The sequence below is a fragment of the Prorops nasuta genome, unplaced genomic scaffold (genome assembly GCF_024137725.1).
Source record: "Prorops nasuta isolate Cenicafe-Biocafe unplaced genomic scaffold, Cenicafe_Pnas_1.2 PNAS00186, whole genome shotgun sequence".
In the NCBI taxonomy this organism is placed as follows: domain Eukaryota; kingdom Metazoa; phylum Arthropoda; class Insecta; order Hymenoptera; family Bethylidae; genus Prorops; species Prorops nasuta.
The window spans coordinates 22,657-46,783 of record NW_027116982.1 but is presented as its reverse complement, the minus strand read 5'-3'; the positions used below and the strand labels follow the sequence as shown (position 1 = coordinate 46,783).

The 24,127-nt window shown below is 37.9% G+C and overlaps 3 protein-coding genes across 5 annotated transcripts; 1 reads left to right on the top strand and 2 right to left on the bottom strand.

Moving 5' to 3' along the window:
- Positions 1-5,198: 5,198 nt before the first annotated feature.
- Positions 5,199-8,372, top strand: LOC136785196 (histidine--tRNA ligase-like). Its single transcript, XM_066746209.1, has 3 exons — positions 5,199-5,334; positions 6,266-7,202; positions 7,273-8,372. The coding sequence occupies exons 1-3, from the start codon at positions 5,236-5,238 to the stop codon at positions 7,746-7,748; spliced, it is 1,512 nt and encodes a 503-aa protein (XP_066602306.1). The 5' UTR covers positions 5,199-5,235; the 3' UTR covers positions 7,749-8,372.
- On the bottom strand, positions 7,952-19,493 carry LOC136785195 (open rectifier potassium channel protein 1-like). 2 transcript variants are annotated; one of them, XM_066746208.1, is made up of 8 exons: positions 19,138-19,493; positions 16,224-16,687; positions 12,156-12,329; positions 11,707-12,081; positions 11,062-11,324; positions 10,837-10,992; positions 9,677-10,738; positions 7,952-9,611 (listed from the first exon to the last, which is right to left on the bottom strand). In XM_066746208.1, exons 2-8 carry the CDS (start codon positions 16,363-16,365, stop codon positions 8,466-8,468), a joined length of 3,318 nt encoding a protein of 1,105 aa, XP_066602305.1. In that variant the 5' UTR covers positions 16,366-16,687; positions 19,138-19,493; the 3' UTR covers positions 7,952-8,465. The 2 variants fall into 2 exon arrangements, with proteins under 2 accessions (XP_066602305.1, XP_066602304.1); XM_066746207.1 differs by having other exon boundaries at positions 16,224-16,668.
- Positions 19,494-20,085: 592 nt separating this feature from the next.
- Positions 20,086-22,898, bottom strand: LOC136785188 (zinc finger protein 76-like). 2 transcript variants are annotated; one of them, XM_066746199.1, is made up of 8 exons: positions 22,855-22,898; positions 22,180-22,269; positions 21,900-22,074; positions 21,470-21,831; positions 20,938-21,399; positions 20,638-20,841; positions 20,459-20,575; positions 20,086-20,390 (listed from the first exon to the last, which is right to left on the bottom strand). In XM_066746199.1, exons 2-8 carry the CDS (start codon positions 22,249-22,251, stop codon positions 20,292-20,294), a joined length of 1,491 nt encoding a protein of 496 aa, XP_066602296.1. In that variant the 5' UTR covers positions 22,252-22,269; positions 22,855-22,898; the 3' UTR covers positions 20,086-20,291. The 2 variants fall into 2 exon arrangements, with proteins under 2 accessions (XP_066602296.1, XP_066602297.1); XM_066746200.1 differs by lacking the exon at positions 22,855-22,898 and adding an exon at positions 22,490-22,812.
- Between the last annotated feature and the right edge of the window lie 1,229 nt (positions 22,899-24,127).

The window sequence follows — 24,127 nt, the reverse complement described above, 5'->3', positions numbered from 1 at the left end:
TTTTATCTTAACTGTCAAAGTTTATGACAGCAGAATAGAAATTTTTCCACATTTCTCGTAGACGGCTATAATTTTCGTTTTAAAACTAATGCAAACTATTATATTGGTAAATCGATTAATGAAATTTTATTGTCACGAGGAAAGAAAGGTATAAGCTTAGAGCTGGGGTGAGGGGAGAGTAAATATTAAGTTATAATCGAAGTGAATAAGCTCGACAAATAGAATAGAAGAATATAGGAATAGTAGACGAATAATAATCTATCTCTATTTTTCTGAGATATCAGCTTTTGTAACTAAATGCTTTTAGACGGAAAAGCGAGGACATTAACAAAAAAGCGTTGACTGTGCAAATATAGGAAAGTAACATTGAAAAATGTTATAACAACGTGAATAAGGTGTGTTAAACAGAAATCAGGTGTGCCACACAAAGTGGTACATCATGCAGTCAGCGTTACCTGAAGTATGGTTTCTACTTGGTAATTCGAGTGCGATAAATATATAAGGATATATTAATATATTTAGTTTATTACTTATACAATAAATAGATAATAAATATTTGAATTTCAACGCGTTTAAGGAATAATGTGAAATGATACGTTGCATTTTATGCGTAGAACTTCTGGTTTTTAAATGATTTTTAGCTGATCATTTCAAACCAAAATATAAAAAATTAAAATTACGCAAGACAGTGATTGGATGAAGAGGGAGAAAAAGGTAGGAAGGAGAGGGGTAGTCAAGTTTTAATGTGTTCGTCGCAGAAACACAATTTTCTGTAGATATCTGAGAGAGTATATTATAATAGAAGATTCGTACACAATAACAGTAATAATAATAAAATTAGCGTATATTGTTTACGAAAATTAAATAAAAGGTTTTAATGAGAATAAAGCTGCAAGTATAGTGCTTACATAAACATATAACATAGATCAATTTCATAGAAAATCAGTTGAAGCAATGAATGTGTAAAGAATAAATTGTATTTACACAATGCATAAGTGAGCATTTCATAACGGATAAGTAAGTTGCTCATGTATATATTTTTGTAAATAGCTATTTGTGAGTGCAGCCGCCTTGAGGGCGACTTGTCGTAGTAAAACTTATGACAAATCGGCCCGTCCCAATTTTTGCTACAACAGATCTTATTAAGAGTCAACCCCTATTTAAAAATGAAATTATTAAATTTACACTTAATTGACCCAGTTTTACGAAATATCTCTATTCTGTTTTCCTTATTTTTTTTTATATATATAATTATTTAGTAGCTTTAGCACCTCTTCTCTATGGTTTAATTTTTAAATATTTTACACTTGGTACATAATATTTATAAAAATCAACAATAAATGGAATATTTTCCTTAATTGATAAACGTCTTTTAAGTGATTGGGATTTTAAAGCTTGAATGCAATTTTTTTTAATTAAGGAGGTTTAGAAAAGCATTAGCAAACGCAATCAATAACATGTTTTTATGGAACAGTTTAGCACGATTTTTTAATTTATATACTACTATATGCATAGGTTACACACAATAGTCAAAACATATCTAAATTAAATAGAATTTGTATAGTAAGGCAATAAACTTGTTGCTATGGATCAATTTTAATTAATTATATTATTCTTAACTGGTTGGACCAATCTTCATTGTTAGAGATATACATGTGTATCGCGAATGTTATTATTTTAATTTGAAGGTTTTGCTAATACTTTTCTTTTAACGGGTCATTGTTTCACGAGAATCATCGTTTTGTAAGGAAGGCAATGATAGTAAGGGGGAGGGTATATAAAATGGTGAAAGGGGGCCTGCAAAATTATGAATGCCCATAAGTTACTAACGAAGAGCGGTCCAATGGTTTATGGGATACAACTTTACACAAATATTGCGCGAAAGTATGTTGCATACTAAATGGCTAAATGATACGACAAATTTAAATGAACCGTTTTATAAAATTTCGATATTTTCGAGATACATATTTATAGAAGAAAATAATACGTAAATATTAGGCTCATTCGACTAAACTGTATTAAAAAGAAGAATAACTTGTTGAAAAATGTCTTTTAATATATTTTTTATTAGTAATTGTATAAGTTCAAGCTTTCTTAAAGAAAACACACTTCTCAAAAGTATCCCATTCATGCGATTATAAAAACAACCGAGATAATTATTTCTCACCGATTTAACAACTAGCCTACTGCCTCATTATAAGAAATTTTATTGTATACTTTTAATGATGTAAGCTGGGGAAATTTAGTTAATGTCATATTATTGTATGTTTCTCTTTGGCTAATCTATGTTCCTACTGACCACCAAAGAATACAGAAATGGGTGCTGTCGGTGTGGATATCAATAGAAAAGACATTAGTTTTTATAACTCGCACGCTTCTGTCCCTATGTTTCCTGGTCTCCCTCATATCGATTGATCAATCGATAAATTTAACAAATTGTATTACATGACTTTAGTTACTTTATGAATAATTATTGATATTAATTATTAATACTGCTTTTACTACGACTACCGCTACACTATTACTACTACTACTATTACTACTATTACTACTACTACTACTATTAAGAATAATAACTAGTACTACCACACCACATTATTATTATTATTATTCTACAATCATCTCTCATCATCATTACCGTTATTATTATATTCTTTATTAATGTATAGCCCCTATTACGTTGTAGTTAATATACTTAATAATTATTTTTTGAAATATATTTATATTTGAGTGAGAGATAGATCAGATTCAGGAAAATAAATATTACATAAATAGGTGAAAAATTAGTTTTATGCAAAATCAATAACTATTATTAATGCGGTCAATTATATCTACCTTGTTAAAAGATTTGGCTACCCATATCCTAATTCAATTAAAAGAATTTAATAAATTCTCTTCCTGTTATGTTTTAACGGTTACATTATTGTGTAATTATATTCATTATGAGGAAGTATAAAGAGTTAATAATAAATAACGAAATAATCAGTATGTTTGAAAAAAATATTTCATGAAATGATCTTGTATACTTGTATATTACAAACTCGCAGGAATCCAATTGCTATGGTTTTTATTTGTCTTCTTTACCCATTGTAAGCCGTACTTGTAATATATTTATAAATATACCTGGAATAGAAGAAAAATATACCCATGTGTTTATAAATACAGCGTTTTGGAATATTCTGGAAACATTCGAATGTCTCGGAAACTAAGCGTTTTACGAATGATATCCGTAATGAACTTATTTTTATTACTTGAAAAACGTTTCAGATTTTGGATATGGTTTAATCTTCTGTGCGCACTTTTTAACAACCTTTCCATAAGCCCTTTAAGAGTACTCACAAACACATACTTAATACTGATTTAATGTATATAGCGCTTATATACAAGTTGCCGAAATATTTGAGTGTTTCCAGGCACTTCTGACACCCTGTATGCGTGGACATAAACTTGCAATCTCTTTATAATTGCAATGTTATTGTTATTATGGCGCATGATTACACTTTTAATTAAATTACAATTATTATATTTTATTAGAACAGGTACGTAATGTACAATTCCATTTGCGATAAAATATTTATTAACGTTAAGGAACTCTATCAGTTTTATTTGTGCCAAATCACTGATAGCTGTTCATCAATTAAATTTTTTTAATAAACATATATTTATATATGTGTTTTATCTTTAATTAGATTTTTTAATCAGGGCGCATATATATTTTATTTCTTCTGTAAAATTAAATAAATTTGTACAGTCAAGGCACAAATTCATAATAAATTAAGTGTGCTGCAACACTATAGTTTAAATGATTTTATGTGATTGTAATTAATTTTTAATAAGTATCGTTTATAAATAGCTCAATGCACAAAATTAAGTCGTAACCATATAATTTAATTTTGAAATCAGAGAATTAGTTTCTTTAATTTTTAAATATGTTAGTTTTAATTTTTACTTTCATTAGTTTTATTTTACTCTAGATTTGAGTTGAAAGTTGAAATATATATTTCATTATTATCGAAACAAATAAAGCATACAATCAATAAATTAATAGCAAATACTCAAGTTTTTATTATAATTATTGTAGGTATACAAATATTTTAAATGTTTCCACTAATGTAAGAGCTGGTAAAAAGATGTAAATTTAAAGGTACAAAACGGAAAGTTGATTCGTGGATATATACAGTTTCTGTTTGCCCAATAATAGTATTTAAATTGCTGAAAATGCGTGTGAAGACCAGTATATGACTGCTACATGAATGAGGACCTTGTGAATCCCGGGGAGGTACTGAGAACATACCACACACTGAAAATAAATTGTCTTCACGTTCATAGTTTATTTAAATAAATTAAATTCTGAAAAAATATCTTTATTATAGTTAAATTGTTTTTTTTTTTTTTACTAAAATTACAAAACGATCTCTTGGTGCAATAATGGATAAATAATCATACAACTTTAACATACTTCATGATTTATATAATCTTAGGGAAAAAATTTACAAACAAAACATTTAAAGCCATGCGTACCCACTTAATCACTAGCAGCTTTTAAATAAAATCTTACTGATAAAATTAAAGCTCCAATTCATATAAGACTTAGACTACTTCTCAGTAACTCAAGTTATTAACTTCAACTATTTCAGGGATTAGCACAAAATTTTGGAATCATGTAATTCATAATATAAATAATTGAAAAATAATTTATTAATATAGCTTCAATAATTGGTAATTAAAGATAATACACATTATCAATTACTCAGATATACTGTTATTAAATTGAACTCTATTTTCAAATTCGTATATGGATCTACGGATGAGTCACTCGATTGTGTGATTATTGTGAGTATTGTGACTGAGACCAGTCAGATCAGTGAGTCCTCCTCAGCTTGAAACTTAATTGAGTGGAGGAGGAGAGTCATATTCACACGGATACGGATTTATCAAATGTGTGTAGTACCCCCACCACCCTTACGCTACAATAGCTGATGCTCACACGGATAGGCTACACAATAGTGTGTAAGTGCTGACTCAGTCTCGGCATATTCAAGTATGTTGGGATATCTCGATATCTCCGGGTTGGCTGGCGGCTGGCATCACTGCGGTGATAGATTGTCGAGAAGTACGGAGTGAATTTAGCTGAAATGGGAGCAGATCAATTTGGCTATTTGGCACAGTGTAGAACGTACGGAATTGGATGTTTGCTGTTCGCGCAAGAAGACCGCGTGGTTCACGACGTTCACGATGAATGACGACAAAAGTCGAGAGGAACTGTTTCAAAAGATTAAAGAGCAAGGAGATCTTGTGCGAAAATTGAAGGCTGCCAAGGCTGAAGGATCCCAGGTGAGACACTTACATATTTTACATTTTTCAAATTTCATTCCAATTTTCTATCGAATTCTCACACATAGTAAACTTGTCAGTGTTGTGTCAGTGAGATGAGGCAAAAACTGAGATATCGTTGCCTGATACCCATTACCATTTAACTTTCACCTCGACTTTCCATCAAATTTCCATTGTTCGACACAGTTTCTTTTATTCGAAAGCGTGATAATATTGATCATAGTTCCAAAGCATGGGAAGCTCTCGTATAGGTTAGGATTGTTAATGTTGAAATGTGGTTAAATCATGTATTTGATCTCATGTTATATTCGATACTATAGGGAGTTAAGAAATCAGCAGATCTTACAGCTGTACTAACAACTAATAACGAAATACCAGGTGACATTAGCAATACGTGTAGATAAATTCTAACTTTTAAAAATAAAGATTTTTTTGACATATGTTCTACTTTCTTGAATGGAGAGCTTGCTTATGTAGTACTAGCAGATGTAAGGATTTTAGGATTCAGCGCTATCCACAACTTTACCCCTACTACCAATGATCGGATGTTCACCTACACATCGGTAGCTTCACTTATCCATGTGTAGGTATAGCCCTCTCAGGTTCCGGTTGGTAATGGTGGTAAAACTGTGAACTGCGCCGAATCTTAAAGTCCTTTCATTTACCATTACCACAGCTATATCACCTTCTACAGTCTACTTGCTGGCTGCTGCCAGCAGTGGTCCCTAGTTGCTCTTTTTTCGTAAATCGTGATGTTGAAACTGACACGTGCTAATTTCATCGTTGCCTACAAAAAGTATTACACTGCATTAACTACCTCAACTAGGCAGGTATAATAGTTGCAAAGGTGCTCCTTAAAAATTTAAAAAGATTTCCCCCATAGTAGTCCACATTACAATTTAATCATAACAATTCTCTGTGTTTCTCACAGTTGTCTATGGAAATTGCAACCTTGTTAAAACTAAAGGCACAAATTGAAGAAAATAATGCAGTTCCACACAAGTTTGTTCTCAAAACTGCAAAGGGCACAAGGGATTACAACCCAGAACAAATGGCACTACGCCTGGGAGTGTTGGAAAAGATAATAGCAGTATTTAAAAAGCATGGTGCTGAGACAATAGATACCCCTGTATTTGAGTTAAAAGATGTACTAACAGGAAAGTATGGTGAAGACTCCAAACTTATCTATGACTTGAAAGATCAAGGAGGAGAGATTCTTGCTCTTCGCTATGACTTGACAGTACCTTTTGCAAGATATTTGGCTATGAGTAAAATATTGAATATAAAAAGGTATCATATTGCAAAGGTTTATAGAAGAGATAATCCTGCAACGACAAAGGGAAGATACAGGGAATTCTACCAATGTGATTTTGATATTGCTGGTCAATATGATTTAATGTTACCAGATTCTGAATGTATACGTGTTGTTTCTGAAGCTTTATCAGCTTTAGATCTCGGCCCTTATCAAATCAAATTAAATCATAGGTGCTTGTTGGATGGAATTTTTGCTGCCTGCGGTGTCCCTCCAGAAAAATTCAGAACAATATGCTCAGCTGTGGATAAATTGGATAAAAGCCCATGGGAAGAGGTGAAAAAGGAAATGGTTGATGAAAAAGGTTTGGATGATAAAATTGCTGATAGAATTGGGACCTATGTATCTAAAGCTGGTGGTGTAGAGTTAATAGAAGAATTGAGAAAAGATGAAGAACTTATGAAACAAAAGTCAGCTGTCGAAGGGCTTGAGGCTATGGAGCTTTTGCTCAAATACTGTCAAATCTATAATGTAATTGATAAAGTAAAATTTGACTTAAGCCTTGCAAGAGGTCTTGATTATTATACAGGAGTAATTTATGAAGCTATATTAACTGGTAGGAATTGCATAAGAGATTTGTACTGTAAGTAATAAAATAATCAATAATGACAATAAATTTGTTTCAGGAGACGATGTTGGAGTGGGTAGTGTGGCCGGTGGTGGGCGCTACGACAATTTAGTCGGTATGTTTGATACCAAAAAGAAAACCGTACCATGTGTGGGAGTATCCCTTGGGGTTGAACGTATTTTCAGTGTATTAGAAGCAAAACTTTCAAGCAAGGGATTAAAAACGAGAACGGCGGAAGTCGAAGTTTTCGTAGCAAGTGCTCAGAAGAATTTATCGGAAGAAAGAATGAAACTGTTGTCAGAACTTTGGGATGCTGGAGTGAAGGCTGAACATTCTTATAAAAAGAATCCCAAGTTACTGGCCCAATTACAGCATTGCGAGGAAAATGGTATTCCTTTTGCTATTATCCTTGGAGAGGGGGAATTAGCGAGAGGCGAAGTCACACTGCGAGAAATTCCTACTCGTACAGAAACGTCAGTAAAACGGGACTGTCTCATTCAAGAATTACGAAAGAGATTATGTAGCTCATCTTAGTCAAAATACAATTTTCACGCACCTCTCTATTTAGCATTAATAATTTTATTTATGAAACCATAAATGAGCAATGCATTTATACATATGACTCACCTCGCATTTATTAAATGTCGTTTTTCATTGTGGTTTTTGTACGTTTGAAAGAAATAAGCAAGAGTTTTACTGTTGCTCGAAAGATAATATTTAAATAAAAAAACATGGCAAACGATCATTGATGATTTATTCAATTACATTGTCAAATGTCTAGCATCGTCATATTCGTTACAACAAGTTCTCCCAGAGTTTTGACTAACAAGAATCTTACGCACCTTTTGTATTCTATATAATCAATAGTAATTTGTTAACATTTATTATTGCAACAACACAAGTTTCTGACGTAAGCTAAAATGCTATTAAAGGAATCAAAACGTGAGTAATGAAATTTTGCTCGGTCCGGCCGAGCCTGTAGATGGCGATAAATATGTAATGAACCTACTTATGGTACTATCACAGCGTTCAGGATTTTACGTTTCATACGAATTATAATTAGTTATTACGATGAAATGTCATCTAACGTAAAATGTATAATTTTTATGAAATGCGAACGTCACGCTTCGTCTTGAATAAAGAAATATCTTAAATTAATATCAGCGTGGATCCACAAAATTTTCCCGGGGTTTCATTAAAAATTAGCACCGAGCTTAACATTAATCTCAAGAGAACAATGGCTATATTTGGTTACTGCTCCGTCTCTTTAGTTTCCGGTGGAGTTTTCCTTCGAGGTAAGCTTCTGTCAGTTTTGATATCTGACAAATTGGTGTCCTCCGGCTTATCAGCACTCATAGTGGCTTTGTACTGTTCGAAAGGATTAACACTGGGTTTTTCCACCTTTATTTCTATGAGTGGCTTATAGGAATCTATGGAAACTCTCGGTTTATCATTTGGTGACTTGGCGGTTGAGCTTTTTCTACTGCTCGCTGAATTCTGGCTCTGCTGGGAAATTGTCGATACTTTCCTGCTTCTCTGAGAATCTGCCCACGTCCCAATGGAAACCGCAGAAACTTTCCGCTGTTTTTCCTCGCTTTCGCCTTGCCTCGGTCTCTCTACACTCTTATCACTCAAAGGCAATAAACTATCCTTAAACTCCCCTGTACTGTCTAAGTTTTGGGAAGCACAAGTACTATCTTTTGTATCACTAATATTAATCTTAACGCAACCATCGGAATAGCCCGACTGATCATCCAGATTCTTAATTCTACCATCCGTTTCCTTGGAGCTCGAGTCAATCGCTGTTGCTGCAGCCTCAGGAATTACTTTGTCGCTCGAATCAACGAAGGAATTGGAGAAAGGATTCGTAGGAATATTCGTCCAACCGTCATTTTGCTCGACCGAATTATTAACATTAGATTGTACATCCGCAGGTTTCAAGATCTCACGTTCGGGCGATGCAATCGTAACGGTTTTCTGACCGGAAGTTAAAGCTTTCGTGGACTCTCTACCACCGGAGTTTATTGTTTTGGAATTATCCAGCGCCAAAGGACTGATTCCCCGGTCCTTCTCTCTCGTGTCTGCTTCCACGTCGCTCAGACTGAAAGCTCGCACTCGACGCTGGATACTCATTTGTCCTATTTGACGCTGCAGCATTCCAGCTTTCCATCGAGGAATGGCCTTGATGTGAGGGGCTTTTGGAGTGGCCGGTGCTGGAGGGACGCCGATTTGAGCGGGTCTCAACGAGAACCGTCGCGTATTCTGTGGAATCTTCACCGGGGACGAGACACCAGGTGCACCTTCCATCGGGACCAAAGGCTCCTTAGGCGAATCCAATATAAACGCGTTGCTCGTTGGATAGGAAGTGTTACCAATGGTCGTGGTCCTTCGTACGTTCTGCAAGAAGAAAGAGACGAAGTAAAGAAAAATTCTAATTTTCTCACCTAGCAATGAACACTCACGGATAAATAAGGTGAATCGTATCGTGGTGGAGTACTCGAAGGAGTGATTACCGGTCTCAAAGAGAACCTTCTGGGTCTCGTGGTCACTGCATGATTGTCCCTCTTCGCGTAATTCGTCGAATTGTCCGAATTGTCAAAGTTTCTTAGCGAGTTTCTTCGATCAGCCTGTGCAGCCGTTACAGTCTCCTGGCTGTTCTGCGATCTATAGGGTGGGGAGAACAAGGTGAGGAGACTGGGAAGTTTCGGAGGGGTGAGACTGGCGGTACCCATTTTTCTTTGCGGCTTTCTCACAAATTCATCCGGCACTGCACCCACCCTCGTGTGCAGAGCTGTCAATGCCCTCAGGAAGTCCGCCAATGACGTCTCTTCCAGCAAATTGTTCCCCTCCAAATAACTCGGTAAATTAGCTCCGGTGTGAGTGAAGTAGGGTCTGTTGAAAATTTCCGTTCTGTCGTTCTCGGTCTGCGAACAATAATTATCACCGTTCTCCAGATCCGTCACCGAGGCGGTCTTGGACGGTTCTTCGGTCTTCTTATTGGAGAACTGCTTCATCCACTTGGGGAAGAGAGTCTTCGGGACGGATTTCGGTAGAGTGATCGACGGGAATTTGGATTTGGCGTCCTTGATACCGGACAAACCAGTTCTACGCGCTTTTATCAATTCCTGGAGCTTCTTGGATGCCGAGGGACCGGACCAGGTCCACTCTCCGTTTTGCTGATTGATGTTCGCTTCGTTCTTGAACTCCAATCGCACCTCGCTGGCAGCCCTCGGCCTTGGCTTGCCGAAGAACGGTCTTTCGTTACCGATCCTCCAAGTGTTTTCGTTCCAAGTATTCTCGTTCCCCAGGATCTCTTTGTCGGTGAAGCCTTGGACACCGGCTGGTTCTTCCTGTTCCGGAACTTCCGGATCTGGCTCATTATCGTCAAGTGGTGGAATGTAACCGAGGATGTTCACCAGGCGAGCCAGGAGCTCCGCTGGTTGTACCATGGCGTGTGTGGCGAACGTTGCAGTCTTGTCTATACGCTGAAGGTCAGTTTCCGATACCACTCTGGTCACCTGATCCTGAAAACAACGAGAGAGCAAATTGAACCATTGATCTTGCAGTGTTTCTACCACTAATGCGTATCGATATGTGTACATAGATATACTATATGTATTACCATTGGTACCACTTCGCTATTGGCTCTTCTTCGTGGATGCGGAGGCTGAGGAATCTCCAAACCGCCGTAAACCAGATCTCTCAAGTCTGGAAAGCTGCTGCTACGAGAGTGCTTAGTGATTGGCGTATCGTAGTTAAACTCGTCCACGTAAATTCTCTGCGATAATTCATTTAAATTTATCAATTAGCGTTGGTCGTTTATGCGAGGATCCGTTGGTTCACTTACCTTGACCTTGGAAAGTTGAAGCTCGTTGAAAACTCTTCTTAAATAATTGACCTCCTTGTTGAACTCGTTCCAGATCTTGCTTTGCGTGTGTTTTAAATTCATCGCCAGCTTATGCTCGATTCTAGTAATTTTCTTGCTACGCATTCCTCTAGCAATAAAAGTCATTATCATCACGAGATAGCCCAATCCAAATGAGATCCAGAGAATCAAGAAGGTCTTGTACAAAATGAAAAAAACCCCGCTACCTTTTTTATTATCTTGACCTGAAACAATCATTGATTTTAATGACCGTTATCGATCTAATAGTTCGTTATAGCTTATTTATTCTTTCAAGTGCATATATATAGCACATACCTCGAGTCATCCTTCACCAAACGAAGCATGTACAAAAATTAGAGCGTTTAAATGGATAAATCGATAGGACGTACGGAATGTTATATATATATATTTCATAATAATAAATTAATACCACGGTTCATGGATCAAGATTAATGAGGATTTTGCAGAAAAGAGGACTGATAATTGAGAAGCGAAATCAAGTGGGGTAACGCGACACACTCTTGTTTACCAGTGAGATAAAGCCTCAATTTTTTCAAGAAACAAGAGAGCTCGATAGGAATAGATTAAGATGACATTTTCACCGACCTGCTACGTAATCTCCGAAGCCGATGGTCGTCAGGGTAACGAAAGCATAGTACACGGCTTCCTCGTAGGACCACTGTTCGTAGTGGGAGAAGAGAAAAGCTGGGAAGAAAATGAACATGATAATTCCAGGTGTGAGGTACATGCAAATCTGTGCCGCGAATCCGGCCTTCCTCGTCTCCAGATGCACCAGCTTCTTCTCGTCATCGCATTGGCTGTTCTTGTAAGATTTATATTTCTGATGAGCACGAACGAACGCCAGACTGAAAAATTCGCCCAGATGCGACAACAGGATTCCGTTCATGGGAATACCGATCAGACCGTAGAAAATCATCAGAACTCTGCTGAGCATGTTCGTCGGTGCCAAATTTCCATATCCTTGAACATTATTATTATTATTACGATTTTTAATCATGGCATCATTCAACTGGTCTCTCTTATATATTATTTACCAATCGTGCTGACCACGGTATAGGCGAAATAAAAGCTGTTGTAAAAATCCCATTTCAAATCGTTATCATCCTCAGTGCTGTTGTTCAACGATTTACCACAGTAACTCGCCAGTTTCTTCAAAATGTCATCCTGGCTTTGAGAGTTTATCGGCATGTAATGCTGGTGCAGCAAAGCTGAAAAAGTAAATACCGATTTGAGATGCGCCAGAATGGAAAAGAACTCGATCGGCTCGTGGATTTTTTGCAGACAGTCGTGTCAGCTTTATATATACGCACTATACATATATTTTATAATTTTCCTTGGTCGATATAAAACCGATCGATTAGAGTAAGCCGCTGAATCTTTATTGATCGTCCTCGGGATCCCAGCGAGAGAGAAGTATACCGCGGAGATAACGATCGTGGAAAATAAACAAACGACGAATCGCGAGATTTTCCAGCCCTGATCCACTTTCAACGAGGAAGCTACGAGGAGTACGAAGAACCGATCGTTATTTCGTTAATTAACGATTTCTGGAAGTGCCCGCGCGCTGACGATCGTTCTCCATTTCGAGGAAGATCCAGCACGATCCCCATTACTTCATCTCCTCTTCAAACGAGGCTATCTCTCGGCCAATTGCTAGCCATTATCTTATCAGCCGATATTTACCGATTCTCTCGTTGGCCTACTCAATTGGTTGGACCTTAGGCGAGCGTACAAGGTGCAACTAGCCAGCTTTTAATAATTTTAATTACCATCGATTTATCCAGGAGACCGTTCTAGGCCTCTGGCTTCGTCGACCAACAGCTCCCTCGACAAATCCATCCTATACCTTGTGGCAATAAACCGATTAAACCAATCGTTTCCTAGTTCTAAGCTTAACGATGCTATAATCGTTTTATTGCGTTCTTCACGGCTAATCGGGATGCTTCGCGCAATCTCATCCGCCGCGACAAGAAATCACAAACATTAACGTTTCCTCATTCGTCAAATTTTTCCGTTTTTTGCCCGTTTATTTCCGAGACCCTTTCACGCGTTTAAGCAACTATAGGTAATTACCGATTAATCGAGATCGATTCTTGGTCCGAGCTTCCATCGACCGATCACCGCGCGGGTAAAAATTGTCTTACGGTATTATTATTATCGGTACATTATGTCACGGCTGATACGTGGTCGATAATCGTTGAAACTCACGAGCAAGTGGTCAGGCGATATTGACACGCTGATTTGGTCGCATAATCATTGAACCGTGTTAAATATTGATACACGCGCTTCCTAGTCAGAAAATTTTGCCTAATATATATATGTATATATATATATATAGGTGTACGACTCTCGTTTCTTTCCAATATAACAAAACCGCTCGATTTTTTTCCTCCAGTCCTCCTGAATTTTTCCCCCTTTCCAGGAGGTGAACGCTCGTCAGCAGTGACGTCACTCTGGTCACAAGACTCTCGGCATATGAATATTTCAAGATTTTGCGAGGAGTTTCTGCGAATCGAACTCCTTGAGAAAAACCATAAAGCCCGCAGTAAGAAGGAGCGTACAAGGCTCGGTCAGCTGCATCGAACGTGACAGAAATTTTTGATTCATTCCTTCCCTGCGCTGCATTACAATCCGCGACAATTAAAATCCACCGCGTTTCGCTAAACTCCGTTTCAACTACTTTTTTTTCCTCTTCCAGTCGCGATACGAAAGATACCATCCAGAGTAGGATATAGAGGAATTTTCATGAATTCGAGAATACGAATGGATAAACAAAATTTCTGATTCTTAATTATTTCGTCATACGCTGGTTTTGCGCTTGGAATAATTAGATAACTGGTTTCTATGAATAATGGATAATTGCTCTGATTATTATCAATTGACAAGAATGAGGGGGAGGGGGGAAGGGGTGTGGGACGTGTGCCTGATTAGAAATCCAACAAGAGCAATGGGATTGTGTTTTGGATCGTTACGAATTTTTGGGAGTGGTCCACGTTGATTTTGCGAGCCATCTAATGACACTGACAGTGGTCGTTGTAACGTTAGAGAGAAGGACGCTATGGCCTTCCACAACAATAGCACGGGGCACGGCTCTGCATACAAAAATCAATGCCAACGTTTCCACAGAGCAAATCGCGTTCAGCTTCCTCCTACGATTTCGAGTTTCGATTCTCAGACGTTCGAACGTGAGAATGATGTAACATCGAAGTAACTAAATATCGTTTATTGTAAATATATGTATATATATATATATATATATGTCGTTAGACCGTTTCATTGAGGAAACGAGAGCCATTACGATGCATGGGGGTGACGTGGCGGCTGACCGTGAATGTAATAGAATAAAATTCCAATCTTTTATCGCGCGAATCTTCGGGCTTATCCAGTGATTCTGCAGCAATAGTAGTCGAGTTGTTTCTTCGATACGTGGCACGATGGTTCTGTCATGGATAAACGTTGCTTAAAATAATCGAAAGTTTATTTCTCGAATTAAATTTGGGAATTGATATATTGAAATAAATTTTCTTTATAATTTAATTGTTTCATTAAAAAAAGTATAGGATCTATTATAAGGATATATTTGAATATAATAGAATAAAATTTTAATCTTTTATAACAAGAATCTTCGAATTTATCCAGTGATTCTCCAGAAAAAGTAGTCGAGTTATTTTTTTGAAACATGGCACGATGGTTCTAGCATAGATAAAAACTGTTTAAAATAATCGAAAATTATATTCTCGGATATAATTTGGGAGTATGATATACCAAAACAAACGAGAAATACAATTTAATCGTTTCTTCGAAAAATCAGAAAATCATTACGTTGTATTTGTATATAATAGAATAAAATTCAATTTTAATCGAGAATCTTCAAGCTTATCCAGCGATTCTCGATCAACAGCGTTCAAGTTATGATTTTTTCCAGACAATATTGCACAACAGTTGTCTTATACATAGATGCTGCATAAAATCTTCGATGATTCAACTCTCGAATATAATTTTGGAGAATGATATACGAAAATGAATGAAGAATGATTTATTCTTTTCATTGAATAAATATATAACTATTGCGATACATTAAGTGACGTAGCCAATGATCAAATAAAAATATAATAAAAAAAATTCTAACATTTTCTCGCGAATCTTCCAGTTCATCCAGTGGTTCTTCAGCAAAAATAGTCAAGTAGTAATTTCTTGCAGACGTCGCACAAGATGGTTCTCCAGTGGATGGATGCTGTTCAAAGTCATCGAAAAAATATCCTCCTCGCAGTGGCTACCATGGTTTTACACAGGAATAGAGAGAGGGAGACGAGTGTGTGTGTGACGATATTTCTTGGGAACGATGAAATATTACCAAAGAGCAAACGATTACTTCGCTTCGCTTTTCTATCGAGAGCAACTGTACTATCAGAAGATCGCGCACGATTAATTCGCACCGATCAAACACAGTGCTGAATGATTTACGCTTCTCAACATCGTAGAACATCTGCTGCCAACCCTCCCACTCCCGATAATTAGCATAGCTTACAATTATCGATGACAATTGAAATTTGTCTTATCGATCTATCGTCGTAAATCATTTGAAACACGAACCAATGGTCCTGTTCGAACCGAATCGAACCTGAATTCACAGGGTTTTCTTCGAGGAATCATCCAAAGATCATCGACCTTCTCCCCACGAAAAACATTCGGATAACAATACGTATCATCGATAAAGACTAAAAATCACAGTGCTACACAGTTTTCTATGTGTAATCTTATCGATTAAAAGAACCGAATTACACTTTTTCTTTATTAATAATAATAATAATCAATTAAAGCGTAGAGAGAACCTTGTACCTTAGAAAACTTGTTAATTTTCCTCGAATAAAATCTCCTAATTAAATAATCTTTGCAATTTAAGCGACGAGATTAGAAAGGTAACTAATTAATACATAAAATAAATAATTAAAAGAATCGTAATAAACTATTTTCTACAAGTTGAAATAAAAAACTAATCAAAGATAACTCTCTCTACTTATATATACAGCCTCTCTCCTACAGAGTATGATATTGAATGAAGAAAAGGGTAAGCCAGAGAAGCTTATGTAGAGTACACTCACCGTTGATCTCGATGCGTTCCTGCTTGGCTCTCTTGACTTTCTCGATTTCGAGGGGACTCTCGATCTGATAGAAAATTGAAGCGCCCAGAAGGAGGTAGGTGAGGAACAGCATCAATAGGACCATCCATTGCTTCTTCGACATTCTCTCGCGAGGATTTCAGGGAGAGATCCACAAAGCTGTCGAGGGACGAGAGAAACTCTCTTCGTCACGAAATCATGTTGCTTCCTTGCCGTTCGGACACCAGCGCGTACACTGTGTGACTGATGGACACCAGCGAACTCCGCTTGGCTCCACAGATTTCACGAGTGATTATCGCCAGCGACCAGCTTTTAGCGCGCAACCTTATCGTCAGGTATCTATTCGAGTATTCGATCGTCTTTGCGAACGACTATCTATGTCCAGACCCGATCCGTCCTTCCTCTTCCCGACGTAGTCCTCCGAATCCTGTCAATGTTCAAAACTCCTTCTAATTTTATCGCCGATCTTCCATTTTCTTTTCCATATATATATATATGTGTGTGTGTGTGTGTGTGTGTATAAAATTGTACCAAACAAGCAAAGATCCCTCCCTAAGTCTACCTCGTTCGATCAAGAATTTTTTCAATTTTCCTGCGCGGCTCTCCTATACGAAAAGCTCTTCAGCTTCGAAGATATTTTCTGTCCGTTCGGTGGAACGCGATACGAGAAACTGAGGAATCGTGGGGAGCAACCCCGGTGTCACGCGAAAGAAAAATTAGAGCGTCTGCATTCCCTGCTTCTCTCGCAAAGTGTGTTTGCAAATCGACCCGGTCGCCTTGGAGGAGAGAACCCGAAGAGTCGTCGACCTTTACCTGTCGACCTGTCGAATTATCGCTCCCCACTCTCCCATTCTTTCGCGATTTTTACCCAGATCCGTATTATCCAATCGTGCCAGTCGATCATTCGCGCGATCGTTAATCCGATAAGCTTCCGCGAACCTCCGGGCACGTGGGAATGAAGAAACAAGATTCTTGAAAAAAAAAAAAAGAGTCTGACGAGGAAAATTATTCCAGACGTTTAACACGGTGCAATTTGTTTGTTCTTCTTTTTTTGCTCCGAATGTAATATTTATTTTTGGAGGTTAAAACGTTGACCTTGGGAAAGTGGAGCGCTGAGGGGGGAGGAGGAGGGTTCTCCACGACGCGACAGACCCTTGAAAAATGCGTTACGCCAGAGAGCTGGTTGCATCGGGACGGCATAATATATCCTGTCAGACGCGCTCGATAGAAGGACAAGATCGATCGATCGCAAACCTCCACGCATGATTTATGCCACGGAGAGGATGGTCCCATTTGCCACACCACATTACGATGCATCGTTCATTAACGTTTGTCACTCTGCCACTTTATTTGCGAGAAATTGCTCACGGTCTCTAGCACCCACCCATATATCTATTCATTATTATTATTATTATTATATCCTTAAATCTATCAGGCTAAAATCACTCATCGACGAAAAAGAAGGTGCGTCCTGCTTAAGAATCTGACAATGAAATCAGAGCTGAAAAAGGAATATCCAGCGAGGCAAAAATCGTTTTATTTGTAGCTAACAGACGTCCAACTTTATTTGCTTACATTAGCAATGTGGGCATTACTCGTTGGTACCGGAGACCTGCACTGGATCTCGTCTAGGTGAACAAATTACATAAATGCAGGCTTCTATCTACGCGCAATTCACTTTTCCCTCGATCCCTGTATATATGCTGTTTTACAGCTCAAGATTTTCAATTATTCCTCTCGAAAAGCAGCAACACTCGGGGGGGGAATAACAGAATTATCGGTAGCGACGAGAGCGTCGAGTGCTAAATTAATTACAATTATCTACCTGCAAATTGAGGCATTCGAATCGTAATTTCTCCGCGTTATTGATCGGTATCCCCCAATCTATCGGTATCGATTTGTTTGCATCGATCGGCTTATCCGTTATTTTGTCCTCCGACTCGGCTCTTTATCCTCCCAAGCGTCGCGTCGACTCTCAGATTTATCGCCCGCGAGAGATACTTTACGAGGAGGTTAGCTCCGCTAATTTACCGAGTTATGGCCCGAACGTCCAGTGTCATTGGCTCGTAAATTCGTCGCGATAATTATTTCGAGTCGCTTTTAAAGATCCAATGAACGGGGCGAGTCCATGTTTATCGTTGCTCGTTGCAAAATTCTACTCCTCATCCCTCCCCCTCCCCCCCCCCCCCCCACCCTCGCTTATCCGTGCCGAAATTTACGGCACGATTTTGCAAACAGGTGAATCAGTGTCCTTAGGACTCTTTATTGGAAAAATAAACAACGCTATTGCAAATGTACAGTGCAAAGCCGGTGCGCGTCTGTGTGAGAGGGCGATAAGTGTATCGGGAATGTCGAGAGATAATAAAGACTACTGGATGGTTACAGCCAACCAAATAGACCGTGACACCGTACGAAACGCATGCACGATGGCTTTGAAAATTTTGCCAACCATTATTCGATTATCGCGATTACCCAAATCGTATCGCCATCGGCCGATCGCTGCCAACCGGAGGGAAAACAACAGATTCGCGATATAGATATAGTTTTCTCTTTATCCGGTACTAGATTACTTTAATTAATACGATTTATGAAAAAAAACTTGAGAGACGTTCGAAACGTTCCAGGCACATGCTAGATCTCTTCCGATACCTTATCGATGATTTCTTTTCAGACTCGTCAAGTTTCCATCGATTATCGGTATAAATATTGCATCCTATATATTCAGCCTCTTTCTTTCTCCAGTATTTTCTCGTTGGAAAATCCAACGTCCTCCAAAGAGATGTATATGTATAATATATATAGAATGGAACTCTCTTTATAATGGTACTCGAGGTGTCTCTTTGCAATCACAACGCAATACCGGATTATCAGGAGTTATCAGTTAAAACGATCTTACCTGGCACCACATTTCAATAATTATCGGGACCAAACAATTGATTCTGATCACTCCTCTTCTGCACACGTATCTCACCGATGCCAATGCCGGAAGTGACCAATACAAAATCACCCATTTCAACCGATCAGTTTGATAATTTCGTACGAAATTTTAATCCAATTGGTTTATGTAACACGATTTTTCCACAGATATCAAGCGTCGATCTTAGAAGATAGATATTGGTTACTTGTCATTTTCTTCAAACTCGTATCTCGTAGATTCCAATGGTAGATTCGTTAGAACGATCGTCGATGAGTAATAAATTTTCCGAGTCAACTTTTTGTGACGCACACGAGACGTTCGGAGGATAGATCGGTGTATTTGAGCACTAAGTCGAGCGAAGACTATTCGTGATCAGGCTTGAAACTGGGAGGAAGGGCTTTTCCGGTGGTGGGAGTATAGGACACCAGGAACTTCGATGACCGCAATCACCGTCGAGGAGAAGCTCCAGACCGCAGAATGCCTTTTCAACGTCAGTTCTGTACACGAACTAGAAAACAATGTAAAATACTTCAGTATGCACGTTCTTCTTCCAATATTTAGCTCCTCCAAATAGTTTATGCATATACGAAAACACTTTCATCCGGAATTTTCCAACAGAAGAATTTTTGTCACTTTTAATTAATAAAAATTATTTATTACTTATGCAGCAGCTCCCATTCGCGAGCGTCTGGCGATTGGAATCAGCTGTGCCTCGACTACCACTTGTGCAAGAGTGCTAATTGGGTTTAAGTGCATTATATGATACTAACAATAGATTCTCTTCTTTCTCTTATTTTCATGCGAACCACTTTGTCAAGTGATTCGGTTAAAATATACTCCATACACGAAAATGTTATAATAATTTACCGTGGAATGACTGAGAACTACAGAAATAATACTCTAAATACTGAGATGTTATCAAGTAATTCAACTAAATTTTAATCTTTTAAAGATATGCATTATTCATGGGCAGAAACCATTGTTTCTTACAAGTTTTTTATTTATAAAAATTTCTCTTATCTTTGCTCTATGCATCGAAGACAAAAATCATTGAATAAGTAATTTATAATCTTTTTACAGCCTTTGAATGATATTTAATTTGTAAACATTTAACATTCTCTTAATTGCTACACCTAATTCCAACCAAATTCTATATCCTCTATTTTTATGTTCAATGCTTCCAGGGAGGTATCTATGCCAGGATCATCAAATCCTTCATCCAGGCTGATTTGCTATCAAAAAGGAGATATCATTATTTTTCTACGGTATTAGACTTGTTGCGATCAATAATAATTTTTACCTGTAAAGCTGCGATTTGCGATGGATCTCCAACCAACAATATCTGGGTTTCACTGTCCGACAAATCTTCTGTTGCGTTAGAAATATGCAACTGTCCATCTTTTCCTACAGTTAGTTTCTGTAATAAGAAGCCATTAAATACTAAAAGATTAAAGGAGATCAACGTTTAAATTGGCGTACATTTTGCCTTGGATTGCCACTCTTTCGCTTGGCTTTATTTTGACTAGGTGATTCTAGAGGATCCTGCATAAAAATATCTACACCATCGGCATCATCGCTCTCGACTAAGGCATGAGCCGTTCTTTTATGCATAATAAGCGTGCTACTCTGTCTGTATCTCCTACAGCAAACTTTACACTCGAATGGCCTTTGCTGCGTGTGTACCTAAAAGCCAAGACAATAGGTCAGAAAATAATTTCTTCCAATGACCTTTCTTATTTCAGATTGTACATTCCGCATTTATTAACGTGAATCACGTACGAGATGATGTTTATAAAGACTAGAATACTCTGTAAAACGTCTTCCACATTTTTCTATAGAGCAAACATAGGGCTTTTCACCAGAATGAATGCGTATGTGATTCTTATAATTCGTTGCACTGGCAAATGCTTTTCCACATTTTGGTTGAGTACATTTGTAAGGACGCTCGCCTGTGTGCGTCCTTACGTGAACCTTTCTAATATTACTCGTAGTAAATGATCGACCACAGCCATCAAATGGACAAACGAACGGACGTTCGCCTGTATGTGTTCTGACGTGTTTCAATAAGTCACCAGATGTCTTAAAACTCTTACTGCAGCCTTCCGTGGGGCATTTGTATGGCTTCTCACCAGTATGTGTGCGTAAATGAGCTTTCAGACTATAGCCAGTTGAAAAACTTTTTTTACATTTTGGATTTGTACACCTGTAAGGCCTTTGTCCAGTGTGAGAGCGTTCATGCACCTGAAAAAAACACAATTTTTTAAAAATTACATAGGGGAAAGCTTTATTTGCTAGGTAGTGAAACTTATACCTTCAAATGATGAAGCGTGCTATACACTTTTGTACAACCTTCCCTAGGACAAGGATGCCGTATTTTTGGCACAGTTAATTTACTGATTAAATCCTTAGAATCTTTTTTCTTTAATTTCCCATCCTCTATTTCCCAAACTGAATCAGCTACATCAGTTACCATGTAAGCTGTGCCATTGATAAATTCCACCTGAGGGTAAGTATTCTCAACGTTTTCTATAGTAGCAGCTTCAGTTTGTACAAATGCCTCTGGATCTAACTCAACCTGAAGAGTCTTGCCTTCTGTAAGCTGGGACAAATCTCTCAACAGAATTGTTTCTCCATTTTCTAATTCCAACGTAGCTTCTCCTTTGTAATCAGACTCTGTTCAAAAATTATACATGTAGTTTACAGAAACTCACAGTACTAAAGAGTAGTAACAATCCACTAACCATCATCCTCTAAATTATTTGTAACAAATGCCTGAGTTCCATCTGGTAAAGTTATGGCAGTTAACGTTGTTCCTAGCAGCTGATCGTCTAAAATGAGCTCTTGCACCTGCTGAGTACCAGCACTATCCTCGTTTACCATCACTGATAAACACTCCAAAATATCACTGGAGCTATCCTAAAAAAAATTATACTAATTTTACTATGTAGCTATAAATACAATGAACCTTAATTCATTTATAAAAACAATTCAATATTGTCAAGGCAAGGGAGCCAAGTTTACCTCTAACTCATGTAAAAGTGTAAAATCTTCCTGCTCGGGAAGATTTCTCGTTGATTCTGCATCCACAGACATAATTTGACCGGCATAAAGCTGCAAAATATAGATAGTGTAAGAAAATAACAATCTTAAAGTTCCCCTCCCTCTTCTCTCTATCTTTCTCTCTTATTTAGAAAAGTTTGTGCGGTTTAATGAAAAGAATAATTGAACACCAGGGTCGTCAACAATTAATTGTATATTTTTTCGTAATCTAAGTTAGTTTACATAATCGCACAATTGGCAGAGATGTCAAAAACACAGAGGTTAATTTTACCACTTGAAATTTTCGAAGATATTATAGTAAGATCGCTGTCACTTGGTCACCTACTGTATGTACGATATATAGAACATATTTCGTACTATCCCCGCAATTTCAAAAATTGCAATTAAGAACGTCGATTAATTAACAATTAGGATCAAGGGGGCCAAAACACACACAAACTCGTATCAACGAGACGATTCGCCATTTTCATCGGTGAGTTTGTCAACAAGCCGTGCAAAAAAATTCGACACGTTAAAAACAAGGGATATTAGAATGAATCGAATCAGGATCAAAAGGGAAACCGGGAGTTACCGGTATTGGAAATCGAAATTTCAACGCTTTGTTGTTTGGTACCAAAGAATCTTGGGAAATATTACCCATAAACTCGGCCGCCCGCGAAATCTCCTCGCCACCAACGCGAGCGAACCGGAAACGACCAAGGCGACATCTTGCAGAGGCTTTACCATGATATAAGTTTTAAAATATTCCCGCCAGACCTAATCTACCGCATCTCTTCTGTAAAACGCCAAATGAAAGTTGAGCGGTGATTATTCCTAATGATCTATATAACTCAATATGCAATGGGTCAAACGGTTCTAACAAAAATTTCATCCGGACATTTATCGATGATGCCGACTAATAGATGAAGTAGGAGTTAGTGAGGTACTGACTGGTACACTGCAGAATTGGGAGAACTATATGAGATAAACACATAGAAATGTTGGAAAAGGAAAGTGTATCCTTGGCCTCGGGGAAGTCCTTGCAATCCTTGCTAATAGGATCTACTCTGGTTGGTACGTATGAAGGTGGGATATATAAATAACGGGAAGGGGGATGGTGAGGCTCCCGTGTAACACGACATTCTCCCAAGACGTCCGAACTAGATCAGTTTCTGGCCGTGTCTAACAGAACCAGCACCAATTTTACCACAAACTCCTTAGAATGTGCTCGAATCAGAATTAAATTTTGCAAATTCTTCGAACAACTCAAAATTTTCAACATACCGCAACCAAAAAACAATGGTGAGTTTTTTTCGCTTTTTTAAGAAACCTAAATTTAGCGATAACCGAGAGAAATGTGTTCTCCAGTGTTCACCGCTTTGAGAAGCGAATAGAGACGCGCGATGGAATCGAGACATCGGGCACGTGATTTTCACCGAGCTTTCTGCCGGGTGAAAATAAATCGGCTGAAAATTTGGAAAGGGAGCTCGAGCTCGGTCTCTGCAGCGCTGTGTTATCTGACAGCTGACGATCGGATCGTGCTAATTTAAGGCGCGCTTCGCGGATCCCACGAATCCTTTGGCAGTCGCCGATAAGAATCGGGTCGATGCTGAATTTTACCACTCGCCTGAAAATTCGCAACGAGCGTGACGTACCCCAACCGATATCTGACGAGTCCATCGACTCGTGTTAATTTCTGACGCGCGAGACTCTTGACTTTTCTGCAGCAAACGTTGGTAAAAAACGCCAGGACTTTACGTAATTTCATCGCGTTAATTGTTAATTGACCAGAATTGACAAATCTTTCTTACAAAACAAAAACATCGTTCCCATTCGCACTCATATAGGAATCACACGATTCGCGCGCGATTTGGCAGTTATCGAGTGTCCAATTGCACGCCATAGCTAAAAATCTTGTTGTCAAATGAAA

Coding starts and splice junctions, on each gene's coding strand:
- LOC136785196 (XM_066746209.1), top strand. CDS start 5,236: ATGAATGACGACAAAAGTCGAGAGGAACTGTTTCAAAAGATTAAAGAG. Junction 5,335..6,265: donor CCAAGGCTGAAGGATCCCAG/GTGAGACACTTA, acceptor TGTTTCTCACAG/TTGTCTATGGAAATTGCAAC. Junction 7,203..7,272: donor TTATGAAGCTATATTAACTG/GTAGGAATTGCA, acceptor AATTTGTTTCAG/GAGACGATGTTGGAGTGGGT.
- LOC136785195 (XM_066746208.1), bottom strand. CDS start 16,365: ATGTCGAAGAAGCAATGGATGGTCCTATTGATGCTGTTCCTCACCTAC. Junction 12,330..16,223: donor GGAACGCATCGAGATCAACG/GTGAGTGTACTC, acceptor TTACTTTTTCAG/CTTTGCTGCACCAGCATTAC. Junction 9,612..9,676: donor ACGATTCACCTTATTTATCC/GTGAGTGTTCAT, acceptor TTCTTCTTGCAG/AACGTACGAAGGACCACGAC.
- LOC136785188 (XM_066746199.1), bottom strand. CDS start 22,251: ATGTCTGTGGATGCAGAATCAACGAGAAATCTTCCCGAGCAGGAAGAT. Junction 22,075..22,179: donor CACTTTTACATGAGTTAGAG/GTAAACTTGGCT, acceptor AATTTTTTTTAG/GATAGCTCCAGTGATATTTT. Junction 21,832..21,899: donor AAATAATTTAGAGGATGATG/GTTAGTGGATTG, acceptor ATTTTTGAACAG/AGTCTGATTACAAAGGAGAA.